Below are 20,149 nucleotides of genomic sequence, written 5' to 3'. Positions count from 1 at the left end.
TGGTAAATGCTAAGTGTAAACAATCTGAGTTTGCTAACTGCCCTCGGGGGGGGGGCAGCAAGGAAGGGTTGCCTCTTGGCAGCACAGGGAGAGCTACGGGCAGGACTCTCGGAAGGAAGCTCCTGTGCAGAAGGCCCACCTCATATCATCACGCTGATCAGAGAGCATGAAGGAAAACTTGACATGTTTTAGAACAAACTCTGTGTTCATATAGATTTTAACTCAGATTTATTCGGGAGAGGGAGGAGGCACATCAGTGAGAGGTAATCATGTTCAGGTTGATTGCTATCCTGGAGCACAAACACCATACAGTATTTTAAGATGATTTATACTAGTAAACGATCAAAGGAGAAAAACCTCAGCATTATCTCGAGAGATGCTGGAAAAGCCATTCAATAATGTTTAAAAAGCACTGTTGACAAAATCAATCTTTGAATGACACAGGCACAGCTGCATGCTTTCTTAATATGATTAAGAGATTGTTATGATTAAGATGTTAAGAAAATGAATAACTGGCGTCCCAAGTCTGGTGATATTAAAACTACACAACTGAACCAATTTGAATATGGTAATGTTGGCAGATGAATAGACACACTTATCAGTGGAACCGGCTAGAGACCCCAGAAGTTATCTTTCAGTAAATATTGTTGGGATAATTGAGAGAAAAAAATAAATCACACTCTACATCACCCCAAATTAAGTTTAAAATATGTAAACTCCTAAAACCATTAGAAGAACATATGGAGAACTTTTAGGAAAACCATCTTAGGAGTATGACCAAGGAAGATGTTTGCAGCTTGTATCTAAGGGGTTAACAGTTCAGCAAAGATCCTTACCAATAAATCACTGGGAAACAAAGCAGAGGAGGGCAAAGACCTCTCATGACGCCTAGGGAAGGACACACAACAGCTCTTGCACAGATGAAGGGAGACAACCTTGTCACCCGCAGAGATCCACAGTTTTGTTTGTTTTCAGTTCTTTGAGAACTTCCTACAATGTGTTTTAATCACAACCACCCCTTTTCGATGTTACAGTAGGAAATTTATTTACCCGATGCCCTGATTAATTTAAATTTGTAACTAGATAAGGAAAAGCGGTCACTAATTTAGAGTCATATCGACAGTTTTGTTTCAGTAACTCTGTAACCTAGATGTTAGATTTGAGGCTTAGGTTTTCAGTCTTTGTTTTATTGTTATTTTGAAGCACATTCTTTAAAAAACAAAACAAAAAACCTATATGCCTCTATCTTTTTTTTTTATCTTATGGAAGTCCAGGACAAAGAAACCATTGATCGGATGTAAGTTCCTCAAATGGAATGTCAAAGCAGAGAGCTTTTGTTCTCTTGAGACAAAATACTGCGAGGACAGGAAATAAGGGGCAAAGGGGTGGACAAAAGGGTGGCCAGCATATGCGGCCCAGGAGACTTCCAAGCAATGTGCACAAGGGTCTAGCCATTTTTCAAGTTCAAAGTTACGTACATATGTAGGGATGTGGAACACCGAAAGCCTTTGCATTGCTTCTTAGTCATCCACATTTTAGTGGCCAACAAAACCCCATGTAGGTTCTCGCCTTTTGCTTTAATTACATTTCGCATTGTAATGGTTCCACTTAGGAACACCACGTGTCTTCCAATAAGTACTCAAAACCCAACTCATGTAAATTTTAGAACCCAGGTTTATGAAATCATATTGTCCAGTTGTTTTTATTGCATTACTTCAAAACTGTATTGTTTTCTAGCGTAGATTATCTGTTTATTCTTAAGTTATTTCATTATGTTTGGATATGAAAAATAACAGCAGCTTTCTCAATACAGGTCACCAGGCTGGCTTGGCTGATCTGTTGTTTTCATACATTTTTATGATGTTCCTATAGTAAACATAATTTAATAAAACCGAAGCACACTAAATAAATAATTGCATCTAGAAAAGCAATAAAAACAAATAAAATTAGTACTTTCATAAGTGGAAAAGGTACTTCAATTACTGCTACAAGCAACAACCCACCATAAAATGTGTACAATCATTTCCCTTATGCATATTTCTGGAGTGTAATAATTTGATTGAAGATATGAGGCCGCACACAGGAGGCTGAGGGGTGTGAAGTGTATACAGTTTACAGCAGAAGATGCATAATACCAGTGCTTGGCACCTTTAAAGAACCTATTGCTTTTCTGGCAGGCACAGTTGGCTGGCACCATCAAACATGTGCTTAACTATGCTCCCCAGCTTGATCAACTGCAAATAAAGTCCTAACAGCCAAGAAAAATGGACCAATGTGTCCTCACTGTTTTTCACCAACCTGCCTTTGTTTACACTGATGCCTCAGGAAAGCTCAGGTCTACCTAAGGAGTACTTTAGCAATGGTTTCTGCCTTCTTAGGATGACTAGGTAAGACTAGAGGGTATAGTAAAGCCAGGAGCCAGGAACAGAGTGTCATGTAACCATCACAGGTAGCAAAGGCTTGTCATGGGACTGAACCAGGTAAGGGACCTGTGGCAAGGCCTCAATAGTTATAGCCCAGGTACTCCCACTGCAACCCTGGTTAGACAAACTCAAAATAGCTCAACTAAGACACCATTCCCGGTGTCTACATCAATTCCAGTCCTAGACTCTATGAATTCTCTACAGACCACCAGCTCTCAAAGCAACTCTTTCAGGCCTGTGTGGTACTCTGGATAATACAGTTAGTCATCTATATCTGGGAGTCCTTGAAAAAAAAAAAAACCAAACCTGTGGGTTGAAAATGTTTGGAGAAAAGTTGCATCTGTTCTAAACATGTGGACATTCCCCCTATTGTTCCCTAAATAATCCAGTACTGAGTTTTTATATGGTATTTGCATTATATTTAATATGATAAGTAGTTTAGAGATGATCATGAATACAGGGGGGGGGGGGAGATACAGGGAAGCTATATTGTGATGCAGATACGCAGTCAGAGGGAGACAATACACAGGCCACCTCAGAGCAGAGCTTCAGTCAGGCTAAGCCTCTGGCAGCCTTAGGCTGTGCTGAAAGCATTAACAGGAGCTTTCCCAGTGGGACCCAGGTGCCTCTCACCTAGCCATGCATCGTACACAGATGCTGCTGGATTGTATAAAGCAGATAGTAGAACTTCGGGACTGATCAGCAGCAGCAGCAGCACCTCTTCAGGTCACTCTGGCTTTATGAATTTTTGTCTTTTACCCAGACCTCAGAAATGCCTGGTCAGATTCCCCTGCTGTTCCTCAAAGATTCCGACTGCGTTTGCAGCCCTTGAAATCCACAAAGGGTTCGTTCCAAAGCTGCACAGACATCAGTGTCCTCGGGTGCCCGAGGCCCTTGTGTAGAAGTGTCATGCTCTATGTACACATGCTTGTATATACATGCTCTTGTACGCTTTAAATGATCTCTAGATGAATTAAAACATGAGGGACAATGTGAAATCTCTAAAAATCATTGCCACACTGTATCATTTGGGGAATAACGAGAAGCAAAAAAGGGAAAAGTTTGTCCAAGTTCAGTATAGATGCAATTTCCCCCAAATATCATCAGCATGAAACTGGTTGAGTCTACAAGATGCAGGCTCGATCTGCCATCTGTGTGTAGTCACCTGGACCTCACACACCCTCAGTCCTTTGTTGTTTGACCTCTTTGATCTCCTTTTTATACATTTCTTACTAGTAAGAGCGGCTCCTTCCTACCGTTGGGGGGAGCATTCTCTAATCAGAGGCGGCAGAGAAGACACAGTGAAGTGAAGTACCAGTCCACTTAAGGCAGCAAATCTTGCTTGAGTTATTGCGGTCATGTTCATGGAAAGGGAGAGGAGAGCTTTAGCATGGCTCCCACCTGCCCGCAGAGCTGAGGGGTAAGAGAAATTTGGACGAGATTCATGTGCCAGCAGCTACTTGACTTTGGGCACTCCTCCCATCGGTGCTCAGGAGCAATAGTAACTAGTTAGTTAATTGCTATTGTTAGCAACCAGTTAGTTAATTACTATTACTAGCAACTAACTAGTGAGTGTGTAAATGAGATTCATGTGAGTGCTTGGACACAACTTTTGCCCCACAGAAGGTGCTAAATACATGTGTGCTGAGTGAGTCCACATTCTGGCGTCATCACTTTCCACCTAGCCAGCTAAATGTCTTCTACCTATGCACACTTTGAATCCTTCACACATTAGCAAGAACAGGATGGACCATGTAAGCCAGGATCTTTTTTTGACAGTAAGAGATTCTGGGAAATTAGTTATAGGCTGAATTGCAACACCCTCCTCACACTTCCAAACTCCTGTTTTGTTTATCCTCCCCAGAACGTGGCTGCATTGGGAGAAGGGGTAAGACGAGGTTGATAGAGTTAACGCTAACCCGGTGGGACTACTTCTTTACTGCAAGCATTGGGATGGCACCGTGAAGGAGAGAGGAATCAGGAGAAGTCAGACCCGCTGCCATGTTGATCCTGTCGGCCTTGAACTTGTAGCCTTTTTGGGAAAATATATCTCTGGCGTTGAAGTTACTTTGTTTATGGAATTCAATTATGGCATCTTCAGCATACTAGCCTACTGATCACAGAATAGAGGAAGAGGAAACACTTTATTTGGGGAAAGAAGAGATGAACTGCCTTCCCATGAACAGGTACACACTAGGTCATGCCATGCCAGCACTGGAGAAGAAAGAGACTGATATCTGGTGCTATTCAGTGAGGAGGCAAGCTGGAAATGGGAGGTTTAAGCACCCCCTCAGGCAATCCTCCCAGACACGTGCCTTCTTCCTGCTGTCTTGTCCTCTACAGCTTGGCTTTAACTCTTGAACTGCAGTAAATCCACCCATGTGCTGAACAGCCAACGTTCACTGCCAGCCATTAGGAAAAGGCAGTAGGGACTCAGGCATCTCTGTGCTGCCGGGGTGGTGAACTCCAATGCGAGAGTCAGACAGCAGCGACAGAGGTGCCCCTGCTTCCACCCGAGCTAAGGGGCCTGGCCTCCAGGCGACATGGACCCCAGCCTTGAGGTGAACCCTAGGTCATTCTTACCTTTCTTACTGAACACATAGGCTCCGAGCGAGGAGGCAGATGTTTTCTGCTGGGTCCCTGTGTGCCCACCTGCCATCCACAGCCCAACAAGGCTACTTTGCATTGTTACCTCTCTTCTCCTCGTGCTGAGGGCCTATTAGCAGCTCGAAGGATGTGTTGTAACTTCCTGTGATCCATGGGCCACAGCCTGGATGCGGTGAGAAGGCTGCTTTCTATGTGTAAGCATGAATGAGAATTTCAGAGCCCCGACGGCCTGCCTAGCCTCATCCTTCTGCTCCACCCGTGGTGAGGTGCTGCTGAGGCCACAGATACCAGCTAAGGCTGCCTCTCTGAGCTCTAAATTAAGCCTTTCTCTGCCCCAGTTTAGGGTGATGGTTATGGAAAGTACACCCATGGGGAAGGAATGACTTGAGCCTGCTGGCTCCAGGAAAGCCGACCTCAAGAGACCCGGGAGTCATGCATTTCTTCACAACACTTACCTCAAGTGCCTAATGGGCACTTTCTGAGGATTTCAGCTTGTGCACAGATCTCCGTGGAGTCAACTGAAAGTTACCCTTCCTAGGTGAACAGGGGTTTAATGATCTCTTATGCAGACTCCTGCAAAACAATACTTTCTTGTAGTGCTTGCAGCTGGGTGTGCATGTTGAATTAAGTTTGCAGGAATAAGTCAGAAATGCAATTGCAGAGGCTGCCCATTGCCAATGTGAGGAGTTCAGTGAGGTAATACCATTACCACAGCAACAGATCAATACCCAGGACATGGGAGCTTTGCGCTCACATCACCTTAGAGCTCCAACCTAGCCAGCAGTTCTACAGAGTTGCAGGATCAGGAATCCATTTCCCCAAGAGACTAAGAGAAATGTCAGGGGCAGACTTCCTCTTCTCTCTTCAAGATAAGTGCTCATTTTTTATTCAACAGAGAAGGAACTGGTAAAAAAAAAAAAAAGTCTCCTTGAAGTCCCTGCCCATACTACCATGGCCAGTAAGGATACTGAAGCTGAGTGTTTAGCAAAATCTGCTTTCCCCCACCCAGAGCCTCGGTGGTCTCTGAACACCCATACTCAGAGGGAAAAGTATGTCTTAGGCCCATCAATCATGCGGCCACCAACATGCCTGGAGATGCACTTACATTATTGAGCTCTGTTGGCCGCTTCTAAACATATATGTTGATATTTCTGAAGAGAGGATTTGGAGTTTTTTGGTGTAGTGTTAAATAACAATCAAGGAGGAAACCCAGCAAAAGAAATATTTTTCCAAGACAGAAATGGTAAATGACCCAGAGTGGCTTTGGGAGGTAGCTCAGTGTGGTAGCTGAGACTTGGTCCTTTTAAGAACAAAACTCAGCTCATTGACAGCTAACTTTCTCCATCCCATTCGGTTCTCACCTCTGTCCTGTGAGGTGTGTCCATTGACCACACATTACTGATGAATAGACAGCTTTGAAAAGAAAAGAAGCTGCCAGGAGTGGTAACACACCTATGATCCCAGCACTTGGGAGGTGGAAGCAGGAGGGGGATGAACTGGAAGCCGGCATGGACTACCCTGTAGCAAACTAATCAAACAAAATTGCAAAAATCTGTTTCACGGTACCAGGTACATATGTGGGAGTCGGAGCCATCCATCCTGCCTGAGATCTGGTCCCTTGGAAAATCAAATGAACAGTACAGTACAGTAGTTCAAGTCAAGGTAGTTCACACAGTTGGAAGTACAGGCTCGTATCTAGGGAACCCAGACAGGTGGGCAGCAGGCCTTTTCCCTAAAAGCAGGTTGTGGTGGTTTGAAAGAAAATGGCGCCCAGTGAGAGTGTCCCTTTAGAAGGTGTTGTTTAGTTGGAGTAGGTGCAGCCTTGTCAGAGGAAGAATGTCACTGTGTGTGTGTGTGGGGGGGGACTTTGAGGTCTCCTGTGCTCAAGCTACATTCAGTGTGGCACACAGTTACGTCCTGTTGCCTGTGGGTCAGGATGTAGAAGTCTCAGTTTCTCCTCCAGCACCACGTCTAGATGCACACCACCATGCTTCCCGCAATGATGATAATGGGTTCAACCTCTGAACTGTAAGAAACCCCCAATTAAAGGCTTTTTTAAAAAATAAGAGTTGCCATGGTCATTGTGTTTCTTCTCAGGAATAGAAACTCTAACTAAGAAGCAGGCATTAGAAACCAATGGAGAAAGGAAAGAAGGACCATAAACCACATAAGGCTTGGCTAGAGACTCACATCACACACCAGGCAGTGTGAGCTCCAACTGAAGGGTCTGAGGATAAGGGTGAGACCCACCTCATCCTCATCAGATGGTAGGCTTGGCATGAAGAGATGGAAGACCTAAGGCCACACAACACGAGGCCATACCGAACTGTCATCATTGAGAGGAGGTGATAAAGGGACAGGGAAGAATTCTGCTAGGAAGCCCCCAGGCTCTTACCTCCCTGTTCTCACACAAGACACGAGGCTTCTGGAACAGTAGCAGGTACTGACCAGTATGGGGTAGATGGAGGTCACAAGAGAGAGGCTCTGCCTTGGTCGGCAGGTGTGGGAAATCGCTGCTGGATAGTGGCGAGATGAAGCTGAGAGTTGAATGGGGAGAACTGGAGAAGTTCAAGTAACTGACTGTAAGTCAGTCACCAGATCATACTACAGTTCCTTGTAGTAGAGGTCATTCACTTACCAGTCATTCATTACCACTCCAGGAAAGGTGTCTACTAGAAGCCTCTGAGATGCCTTACGCTGCTGGGGCCAGAGTGGGCCAGTAGCCTCAAGACCTTGAATGATTTACATTCCCAAAGCTAGTACGGAGCTGCGACTGTTCACCAAAGAATGCGTTGATGATCTGAGCTAAAGTCCAGAGACACAAGGGACCTCCAAGTCTGTGGCACAAAGCACCCTCTTGTTCTGCTGTCTCGATCTGTAGGGTCATATGTGTGGATCTAATCTCCATTTTAAACCTCTGCAGACTTACAGTGTTCGATGACTATGGTAGAGAGAAAGTCTAAACCCAGAAGGTTCTCGCCTCCGTTTCAAACCTCTGCTGACTCACATAGAGTCTGACGGCCAACAGTTCAATGTGCTCTAGGACTACAGAAGAGAGAAAGTCTGAACTCAGAAGAGAAGTGGAGACAAAGATTTCATCTAGTGTAGTTTGCTGATACCATGGACTAAAAGAACTTGCGGGAAAGTCTCCAGCCAAGCAAATTCGCACAATGCTCTTGAGTTCAAAGAGTTCAAAGGCCATTTGTTAAAGAACATCCTCAGTTCAGTACTATAGAAGGCCACATGCCCAGGCTAACAGCTCTTGGAATAGTCACAAGTCACCATCTGTGTATGTGACATGTTGAAGCCAGCATAGAAAGACCAAGGATAAAGCTTATAGGTTCAAGATTTTGCAAGTTGACAGACGAATGCCTCCAGATTTCACAAGCCACATTTTGCAAACAGAAATGTGGTTGTAGATAATGGTCGCAGTGAGGCTCCCGTACTTGAAACTCCTCCTGGCTACACAGCGACTGCTCCATAAGCTGACGCAATTACTCATCTGCTTTCCCACATGAACCGGAGAAGCATGAACCCCCAGATCCCTTCTGTATGTGCCTATGTACTTGTGCATGAAGGCCAGAGGTTAATATTCTTTGTCTTCCTAGATCCATCATTGCTTTCTCTTTTGAGACAGGGTCTCTCACTGAACCCAGAGTTCACTGATTTGTCTAAACTGGCTGGTCAAAAGCTTTGGAGATCTGTTTGTTTCTTTCTCTCACACCCAAGCTATTTATGAACGTGCTGCATCATACCTGACTGTATGTGTGTGTGTGTGGTGAATCCATGTGCATGTGTAGCACATGTGTACTGCATATGTCTTGTGTGTAGTGCATGAGTATGCACATTTGTGTGCAGGTATACATGAAGGCCTGAGATTGACAGCAGGAACCTTCCACTATTATTCTATACATGATCTTTTTGAAACAGGACCTTTCACTGATCTCAGGGTTCCAGGTGTGTGCAGACATGCTTGGCTTCTATACAAGTTCCTGGGATTTGAACTCAAGTTTTCAAGGCTTTCAAGGTGAGTTATTTATTGACAAATCCATTTCTCTGGTCCAGAATATGCATCTAATCGTGTGAATTGATTAAGACAATGAAAGAAAGCCAGTCTGTTATCATTGAAAATACTTCCAGAGGTCTGCCACCTTAGGAAGAGGGCCCAGACCTGTCCCTCAATAACTCCTTTCTCCCTTTAACATCTTCAGGGACTTTACTGTAACATGCTACTAAGAAGTAGATCAACTGAGTTCTATGTTTGGAGTAAAACATAGGCACATGACTTTCAGGCTTAAAAATATACATATACATACATACATAAAATATATAAATATATATTTTTACAGATATAAACAAAGATATGGATAGGCCTTTGTGCATATGCAGGCAATACTTAGAAGAATATACCAGAGGCCAGGACAGAGAAACGAAAGCCTAGGAAAGGGACTGCATTTTGTATTGTAACATGTGGAAATTCTAACTTGTCAAAATAGTCCTACCTGTCTGGTGAGGTCAGGGCAGAAAATAATGCCCTAGAACCAACTGGCTGAACTAAGTGCTTTTGACAGAAGGAACAGGCTCATAGTAGGGAAAATAGGGACTTGTCACCAAGCACCTGGTTGGATCAGGTCTGACATGCCAGTGAGGGAATATGGACCTGTGTGCGAAGGCCAGAGGTTAACGTTCTGTGTCTTCCTCGATCCACCACTACCTCATCCCATCTGTGAAATGGAGACAATAAGGGGGTTGTCCCAGAATTTAATGTGTCTCCTTATTGATAAGTATTAGAACAGGGTCTGAACATGGAAAAGGTCACTGAAATATCATCATCCATTCTCATCACCAGTACCACCACCACCATTCTCAGCCTTACAACCAACACCATCACCTCCGTCACCATTTTACCATCCCTACTACCATTACTATCTCTATTATCACCTTGCCGCCATTGTCATAACCAACACCATCACCTTCGTCACCATTTTACCATCCCTACTACCATTACTATCTCTATTATCACCTTGCCGCCATTGTCATAACCAACACCATCACCTTCGTCACCATTTTACCATCCCTACTACCATTACTATCTCTATTATCACCTTGCCGCCATTGTCATAACCAACACCATCAAGGCAGCATCAGGCCATTGTCACGGTACACAGGGACACAGGGCACAGACTAAGTATTAGGGTCAAATCTCAAATGACAATGAGGATGCCTGGTCATTTGTAAAATTTACATTAGAACATGAAATGTGGACAATGAGTGTACATAGACTATATTAATAAGTTGCATTCTTCATCTTTATGCCCACTCCAAGCTTTACACAACTGACTTTGGCCATCATATGTGTTCACTGATGATTTATCAATTTAGGGGTTGAGAATTTAACCCATTGCTAGAGCCCAAACTTGCCTTGTAAACAAAAGTCCCTGGGTTCAGTCCTTATCAGTGGCAGGGGAAGGGAATAAATTTATCTCTAGACATGTATAATAATAAATTATAATTTAATCCAGTCAGAGGAAAAGGAGCCCTCAGATGCTCCACTGTTTGTCTGTGAGCTCAGAATTTCACACAGAGATTTCGTGGTACTGTGGATGCAGTCTTAGATGTGTTGATGGTTTTATTCTCTTTTTTCCAAAAATGGCACTTCATTTCTCGAGTTCTCCATCTGAGATTGAAAAAGTCTTTTAATAACAACTCCGACGTACTCTGTTCAAAACCGAGCTTTTAAATGAAATAGACTTAAAAGCATCAAATGTGAGCGCAGAAATGATATTGTTTCACAAGATTACACAAACAACATAGAGCAAAAAAAAGTTTCTTAAAAAAATTTCCCAGCAGTGCAATCATCTCAGAAATGAAGTGCCCAATAAAGGCAGCCAATCAGCTAGGCTGAAATGGAAGGCAAGCCAGGGCTCTTCAGGGAAGGGACAGCCCCTGCCGACACAGGGGACAGGCTGCCCAGAGCGGGGCCCAGCTTGTCCCTGAAGCACTGGATAGACTAGACACCAGGAGAAGTCATCTATGGGGCGGGACCTGCTGGGCATTCAGGCCCACTTCCCACTTGGGCTGTTCTACAGGCTGGCTCGTCACCTTTCCCAGGTCGCTCCAAGGCTCAGGTTCTGCCCTGCCCAGCTCCTTACACACTGCCTTTCAGTTTTCAGTGGACACAGGGGAGAATGAGGGTAGAGGCTGGAAGCGTGGTCTGAATGGACCAACCATGCAGTGAGTAAAGGAGTTTGCCTTCCTTTAGAACCAGAATCTTACTGGCCTTCACAACTGGGAGGGGGCCTCCGTCTGTGTCACTTCTACAGTCAGGACTCACACAGTCTCCCCCCACCCACATACACAGTGAGGTTCCCAATGAGTCCCTAGTACACTACCTTGTCTTAAAAGCTTCTTCCCTTCATCCCTACATCCCTACACACACACACACACACACACACACACACACACACACACACACACACACACACAAACACCACCAGTCATCAGTGCCTCAACCTACTGCTACTGACTTCTCAAACAGCAGAAAGGCACCTGACTTGGCAGGTGTACATGGATACCGACACGTGACTCAACGCTCACTCTGTGGCCTGCTGCATGGAAATAACCGCCCCGCGTCCTGGTGAACACACTCCCTAAGCACAAGACTCACTCATTTCCACTTGCTCCTGATCACTTCCGGTTTCTGCAAGCCCCAGCGCCTGCTCTCTCTGGAGGAGAGGCCCATGAAACCAAACGACTTCTGTGTTCCCCACTCTCATCCCGCTCAAAGCTTCAGCATGGATTCCCCCTCCAGTCAACATACATAACTCCCCGTGACAATAATGGGATGTGCATGTGCACCAAGGGGGGCATAGAAATTTTATCTCTGTAAAAATGGTACTAGCTTGGTACAAGCAAAGTTTTTGTTTTTTTCCCAAGGCTTTTACTTGGGGCAATATATTGTACATGTGGTTGTGGGTTTTTTTCCTTCTTTTTAATTTTAAATTGAGATTATGAACATATTTTATGCAGGTTAATATATCCTTTTCATGTAAAATTTAGCTGAAACCGGTTCTAGCACATTAACGACAACAAGAGAAATTCTCTGGCTTATTATAAACATCCTTCAAGAAACCTGAAAAGCATGTCCTCTGGAAATAATTTTGTTGGGATCTGGAATATTATTAAAATCCTCTCAGAATTCTATCACTGACGCCTAATGGGCCTCAGAGCCCTTTTCTATGACTGAGGGAAGGAAACGTCTTTTTTGGCCTTGGCAATATGTTCTGGTGATGAAAACAGGGCTGGAGGAAGGCGCCGTGTAAACAAAGAAGTAAGGGGCCCTGGCTGATCAGTGCATGGTTTTCACCAGGCACAGAGAATCAGACTCTGTGGACAGGGTCCTTCTGGCTCTGGCGGGAGGAGTGACCTTGCTGACCACTGAGCATTCCGGTTTTTGGGTTTCTGTGAGACGACGGAGTTTACTGAAGACTTTGTAATGGGTAAAACTACTGCCAAATCAGCTATATGATGAATAGTTAGTGCTCCAAGCATATAAAGAAGCCTTCCAATGTGCATGAACACAAACACACACACACACACACACACACACACACACACACATCTAGTTCAACTTAAAAATGAACAAAGACCTTGATTAGTATTTCTTCAGAGAAGGCAAAAGTAGCCAACAAGACCCTGAAAAAATGTTCAGCATTACTTATCATCAAGGAAACATATATTTTAAAACCACAGTGGAATGCTATTTTATATATATATTAGGATGCCACTATGAAAAATGGAGAAGAGGAGGGTAAACAAAGAAAAAAAAACTAGAGGAAAAGAAAAGAAGGAGAGTTGAAGAGGGGAAGAAAGGTTATTGGGGAGCAGGAAAAAGGGGAAGGAAGGGAAGAAAAGACAAGGATGTGGAGACAATAGAGTCCTTGTGTATTATTAGTGGAGGTGTAAAATGGTGCAGCTGATTTGGCACAAAAATGTAATGGATCCCCCGACCAAAAATGTCAGTCAATCTGGCAACCTACATCTGTATTTATACTTTACAGAAATAAGAGGAGAGACCTAAGTAGACGTGTTTATACTTATAGTATTCACACTACTTAAACATGGGTGTCAACTCACTGAGTACTGACTACACAATGGGGGCACAAAATGTTTCATGATACATCCATGCAATGGCATGTCGTTCTGTCTTAGGAAGAAAGGAACTTCTAACAGGTTACAACATGGAATAAAAACCCAGATCCAGAAGGCATGGTGTTCAACCTCGCAAGCCAGTCAAATATATTCAACCAAGAGCCCAAATTAGAATAACGGGTGGAACCAGATTTGTGGAGGAGTGGGAGCAGGAGCCTCAAGGACGAACCTTGTGGGGATCAAATAGTAGTTCTGGGGGGGCCATGAGGAGGGCGGCAGATGCAGGTAGGAAAGCCTGGACCATATGGGGTCTCATGTTCTCAGCGGTGGAGGGGGGATGAGACCTAGGAAGCAGTGGCAGATGATGACAGGCCTCCACCCTCCCATGCACAGGAAGCCATGTTTCATGCCAGAGGCAAAGGGGAGCCATTGGAATATTCTAGCCAGGGAAATGATGGGGTTGGAGCGGTTTTAGGAAGGCCCCAGGCAGCAATGCTGTGGATGGATCGGAGGGAATAAGACAGTGGGAATGAGACCCACTGGGAAACTCGTGGTAATTAGGCCCACGATGTTCCTGTTTTCTGTCTTCATTCTCTTGCTCACAAGAACTCATTTTCTTTTGGGACAAATAGGGGTGGCCTGACCCCTCAGCCACCCTGGCACAGGGGGGTTAATAACAGGGAGGAGGACCTCGTGGGCATGCTGTAGAGTACAGGACGCTGACTGGGGCACAGTGGGCGCCAAACTCATTCAACAAAATTTCCACTTTGTTTCTCAATATTGGGTGCTACTAACGTCACCCCTTACCAATGTTTTTCCCCCTTTAAACTCAGGTTGGCTTCCACACCAGACACCATATTTTCTCCCCTTGTTCAATAGACTGGCCTAACACAATAACCAAACAAATCAGATGCATTAGGGGAACACTCTGACTCTTCTGAAACAAGAAAGTGGTCATGGCTTTCCCTGGAAGTGTGGGAATGAGTTCACAGGCTCCCAGGCAAGGCCACGGCAGTGCATGACTAGGCTGAGAACACCAGGGGTCCCCAGAGGTTTCAGTGAGTTTGGGGTCCATCACCCAATTTACAAAAGCAAACAAGCAGGTACCTCTGTTTCCAGAGTGTGTTGAGGGCCCAGAGGGCTTCTTTTTGTTGTTGTTGTTGTTGTTTATTTGTTCGTTTTATTTATTTGTCTGTGACGGTAGTGGTGAGACTCAGGACCTTAGGCCTGCTAGATAAGTGTGCTGCCTCTGAGTTTGTCTCCAGGAGACACTTCTATTTTCTGAGTGTGGTCTCTCTCTCTCCAGGAGATGAAGGACGCTGATATTAGAATAGAGTCCTTGTAAGCCTGCAGACTTACCAGGCAGACTGCAACACCAGAGGCCAGGAAGAACCAGTGCGAACCGGGCCTCATTCCCAGCTAGCAGGATTTGGAAATAGAGTGTCACATTTGATATTGTTTAAATAAGCCAAGGGGAGCGTAGTTTTGATCCCTTGGTTTTAAAAGGCCTCTCCTTAGCTTGCTTTCTTGTTCCTTCACCATTTACAAAATCAACAACAAAGCTTTCCAATCACCATTCATCTCTAACATATGCATTTCTTGTAAATGGTCATGTTGTCTTAGAAACATTAAAAACATAACCCAACCTCCTAGTCACTTGAGTGCTACAAACACTGAGATTAATACATGTCACCTGGCTGACAGTATAGTGAAGACAAGTGACAGAAATCATGAAACACATAGCAAAGAAGCTGGTATACAGTAGGTGATCAGTCTAGAAGAGAAGCTGGCATACAGTAGGTGGTCAATAAGTGGGTGGAGGTTCTTGGGCCTTCTTCTCTCAAAGGAGAGGGTAGGTGAGTTTCTAGAAAGGACTGTGGGGTACTGAGCGTAGCACCCAGCCAGGATGTACCCTTTTACAGTGTGTGTGTGTGTGTGTGTGTGTGTGTGTATTTTTAAGTTATTATCTAAATTATCCATTAGGGCCTATATAAGTCAACAAGTAGCTATTGACTTAAGTTTCAGCTACCATCAAGACTTATTGATCTGAGAAATAAATATCGACCAAATTGAGACTGAGGTCAATGCTAGCGTCCTGGGGCAATAAATCTTAATATGCATTCAAGTCTGCAGATACTAGACCTGGTAATTTGACTCTAAAATATTGGCCAGACAGTCCTGGTTGAGGTCAGTTCTGTTTTTTTTTTCCCCCTGTGATTTGTTATTTGTGGAAACTGGTATCAAAATTAACTCGACTATAAAAATTTGATCTAAATTTTTAAATTTTTTTTTTACATTTTAAATGATCGAAAGATAATTTTGTATTTAAAAATTTGTTAGTAAGCCGGGCGATGGTGGCGCACGCCTTTAATCCCAGCACTCGGGAGACAGAGGCAGGCGGATCTTTGTGAGTTCGAGACCAGCCTGGTCTACAGAGCTAGTTCCAGGACAGGCTTCAAAGCCACAGAGAAACCCTGTCTCGAAAAACAAAACAAAACAAAACAGAAAAAACCCCATACACTAAAACAAAATAAACTAAATAAAACAAACACACACACACGGAAACCTTTAGTTGAAATACTTTGTGAAAAACTTTGAAATAAGTTTTATTTTGAATTTCCTATGCCCAGTCCCCATCCACAGAAGCCTATCAGTTCATACAGACACACAGACAAAGGGGTCAGCAATGACCCCTTGTGCCGGGACTGTACTCAGTATTTTAAGTGCTGTTAAAACCAATCCTCTGATAAGTCACAAAAATAACAACCACTTAAGACAGCATTTTGTAGCCATGCACTGCACAACCAGGTTTTTGTTTAATGGATAAAGGAGAAGGGCCCAGCAGGCCATAGACTAAGGGAAGGTTTTGATTCAAGACTGGTGACTGTCTCCCAGCTGATAGGGGGACCCCCCCCCCCCATCACTTCCCTTAAATGGAGTGTCCTCACAGACAAAACTGGCAGATGAGGGACAAAGTCTTGCTGTGAAAACTAAATCTGGTGACATGTAGAAAGCAAAAGGACATGCATGAATTATTGTATGCACACCATTGGATGTCCAGCGAAGAACACAGAGAGAGCTCCAATGAACTGCTGTCTGCTGTCATGGACATTGGAATAAGCTTGACAATCCTTTTTCTTTCACACACACATAGCATAAGTACAGCTGCTTAACAATGTTAGCAAAACACACACACACACACACACACACACACACACACACACACAGATGATCCAACACTAATAACACCACAGAAATGTCCACGTGTACCTTGGCATCAAAGGAACCAGCGGATGAAAAGTGAGGAAAGGGGCCTCTCTTTCTTACAGACCTCTAAGTGACCAAGATAGACAGGCTGAGGGAAGTAGAAAACTGTCATTGAAAATGGCACTGCAGAAAATCCCTCGGACAAAGGCCAGGCTGAATGTGACCCAAGTGAGCCAGGCCTGACGCGGCTCTCTAAAGCAATTTGTAACCAGGTCCACAAATTCTGATTTCTTCTCCTCTGAAAGACTGCACCTAAGTTCTTCTGCCTGCTCTGAGTGTTAGCTGGACACTGGGACTGGCTTCTCACAGAGAGGCGGCCAGACAGGAGAAAACAGTGAGGAACCTGGCAGGCATGGCCTTCGCCATGGTTTGAAATGGATGTCGCATCTTAAGGACACGCTGCTGCCCCTCCACCATCATCAGTTTGAGTTACAGGCAGTTAACCTCCCTTTGAAAATCTTAAAAGGAAAATTCCAGGATTGAATAATTCATAAGTTCTTAAATAACCATTTTAAACAAATCTTATTATAACATGTTATAATCACTGCATGTTAGAATTGGCCACTATTACTCCACTGTGTCTAACTTAGAAACTAAACATTATCAGGGTTTATGTGTGAAGAAAATGGAGCATGCGTTTGCAGGGTTTGGCACAGTCTATGGTTTTCAGGCATCTACTGTGGGGTGCTGGAATGTATCCAAAATGGACAACCAGTGGAAGTGGTGGATAGACATCATACTGAGGTTAATACCTTAGAGCAGTGGTTCTCAGCCTTCCTAATGCTGAGACCCTTTAACACAGTTCCTCGTGCTGTGGTGACCCCCAACCACAAAATTATTTTTGTTGCTACTTCATAACTGTAGTTTTGCTACCATTATGAGTTGGAATGTAAATATATAGCCTGTAGGATATCCGATATGTAACCCCTGTGAAAAGGTCATTTGACCTCCCCAAAGGGGTCATGACCCACAGTTGAGAACCAGTGCCTTATAACAATTCACCCCAGGTATGTAAGTCGTTAACAGTAGTGGGCAAAGGACACACAAAAGTCTGATACCTCAAAGATGACTCCTCAGTCTAAAGTTATTGCACTATAAAAAGGGTTTAGCCTGTTTTTCTGGAAAGACCCTAGCAGATTCTTCAGATCAGGTAAATTGATGCAAAAAGGTCCACTTTCTGTTTTATACCCGTCTGTATGTGCCATGTGCGCTCTTGTTTTCGAAAGGTAACATTTATAGAGGAAGACAATTCCATTTGGATTTTCTTGGAAGGTCACTCAGAGAAGCAATTAATCTGGAGAAAAACTGACTCAAAATCTGATCTGAGAAGAGAGTGTGCCTTTGGGAACAGAGGTAACAGAGTTTTAAACACATTTAGAGCCCAGAGAGGTACTGTTGGACTCTTGGACTGTTTCTTGTGTTAGAGGGAGCAGAGCGACAGAGAACAGTTACTCACCAGGGCGACTTTCCTCTGTGGTTTCAGCAGCTTTGGTTTGTGGAAAGTGGTGACTATTGGAGCTGTGGAAGGATACCAAGTGTTAGCTTGAAACTCCTCCAAGGTCCCTAATGCCCACCTTCCACGGACATCACAGGCACCCTGTGTACAGACTGACAGAGCCTTCCTACCCCCAAGAAGAGCTCAAGCTTCTGGAGCAGGTATCCTTGGGTACCCCTAACTGGAAGAGAATTATCCCCTCATCTTTAGATATGGCACTGCCTCCCTTGGTCATGACAGTCCTGTACAGGCCTCTGCCACCTGGACAGAAGTCAAAGGTGTGGGAGACAACCAGGAGCCCTTGGTTAATGCTGAGGTAGGACTTTCCCCTTGGTTACGCTGATCTCCCCCTGACCCCAAGGATGACAGCTGACTCTCAACAGTCCTGTGAGTTCATCAAGGAGGAGTCCCTCCTGGATGTCCCAGTTTAGTAGAAGCACACAGAGGCTGTTCCTCAACTAGTCCTGACTGCCATGCCTTGAACTTGGAGTTGAAAGCCCAGTTCTATGACTTAGTTTCCCAAGTGCAATTTGTATCTTTTGTCACTAGTGCAGTATCTACCCGGCAGTGACTGACACAAGAGAACGGCGTGAGTCCCAGCTGAAGTGACCTGCGCCCCTTCCCACTCAAGGCCTTACACCTCCCAACCCCTCCCAACCTTCCTTCCAGCTACGTCTCTTCTGGCTTCTTCCACAGGGTTCAGTGGGATACCAGCAGAACCAAGGGAAGAGATAAAATGCACTTAAAGTTTTCTCTTATAGCCATATTCAAATTTGCTGATGCCTAAGCATCTAGATAGGGCAGTCTAAGTATCTAAACAGGGTCTGTCCACAGACAGTCTTGGTCCTTGTAAGAGCCACACCTTTCTTTCCTTTAAGAAACCCCTTTCTTGCTCATTCCTTTTGCTCTAAATAAAAAGAGCAACTATAGAAACCTATCATAGAAAGAGCATTTCGTCAGCAGAATACATCAGAAATGGAGTGCATACATCTTCAAAACGTCAGAGGTGTTCTTTCCCTTCAAGAGCCAAGAAGATGTTGCCAGGCCCTACCTCACCTCACAGTAAATTCAGTACGGGCTTTCCTGTGGATATTGAGTTACCATGATGCTACCATGGTCAAACTTACATTTCCCTGCTTCCCACCTCATCGCTATATCTAGAATCTAGGTGGGGCTCTTTGTACTATCGTGGCATTGAATGACAAGTCCTCCATCCATCTACTGTTCCTCTGCCCTGATGCCACATTTGACTCCAGGCCCACCCCTGCATCAATCAAGGTGGCTTTCACGTGAGAAACTGCAGGTCCTGTTCTTACCTTTGGCAGGGACTGCAGGTGGGATGTCTGCCTTCTCCTTCTGCCTCTTGCCCTTCTGTGGCTGCAGTGGGACCAAGCTGGTCACACTGGTGACAGTCTCCCCTGAGCTGCAGGAAAAAAAAATGGGCTCAGATGAAGCCAACGTCTATTCATTACTGAAAACCAGAAGGGAAAAGGAACTAGCATTGCTCAGAAGCTCTTGAAGGCTCCCTGTGAAAGTGTTCAAGGAAGGGCCACCTCACAGTTAGACAGGAAATGCTTGACATTGTCTCCAGAGATGTCAACAAGTCTCCACTCTCTCTTGGCCAAGATAAAGATGACGAGGTGAGATGGTTTGAGACTTCTGATGGGCTGCTCAAAATTCAAATTCTCTAGACAAGCCAGCTTGCTCTCATTACTTAGGGATGTATAAACTGATGGCTTATATATACTTTAATCGGGCACAGTGTAGCCAGCTACTTACTCCATGATTGGCTACTAACGACATCACCAAAAATATACATGTACTCGAACTAGCTCCCCTAGAGCCAACATTCTTTGGCCATGTCTTTGGGTTCCATAATCCCCAAACCAAATGCCTCTCAGCCCAATAAGAAGGGACTCATGGAGCTGCCCCTTCAGAGTCCTCCATCAGTACAAAGGGTTTGCTTCTTTGGCTACTTAAGTATCTCTTTCTTTCTAGGTACTGTCCATGATAAAATGGTGTGATGGGAATGACAAACCTCATATTAAAGAAAGTCAAAGCCTATGGGAGCTGTTAATAAACAGTGAACGTGGGAGCTAAAGCTGTTCTCGACTCTTACCTAATTCTCTGAACGCAGTATAAGGAAGAAAGAGTTTATTCTGGCTCACGGTTTGAGGCCCAGTTCACTGTGGCAGGGAAGTCATGG

General features: G+C 44.4%; 1 protein-coding gene across 2 annotated transcripts in view; it reads right to left on the bottom strand.

Moving 5' to 3' along the window:
- The window catches only part of Vstm4 (V-set and transmembrane domain containing 4), an 83,120-nt gene that overhangs the window by 2,097 nt on the left and 60,874 nt on the right, over window positions 1-20,149 (bottom strand). For both annotated transcript variants that reach the window (XM_041662741.1, XM_041662742.1), the window contains 2 exons: window positions 19,260-19,366; window positions 17,905-17,966 (listed from right to left, as the gene is read on the bottom strand). In XM_041662741.1, coding sequence (XP_041518675.1) covers window positions 17,905-17,966; window positions 19,260-19,366 — 169 coding nt within the window. The remainder of the gene's footprint in view (window positions 1-17,904; window positions 17,967-19,259; window positions 19,367-20,149) is intronic.

This window comes from Microtus oregoni, unplaced genomic scaffold, assembly GCF_018167655.1.
Source record: "Microtus oregoni isolate MIOR12 unplaced genomic scaffold, Mior012 000013F_ref0000133, whole genome shotgun sequence".
Lineage (NCBI taxonomy): Eukaryota > Metazoa > Chordata > Mammalia > Rodentia > Cricetidae > Microtus > Microtus oregoni.
Note: the sequence above shows the minus strand (reverse complement) of the source record. Positions and strands in the feature narration are given on the sequence as shown.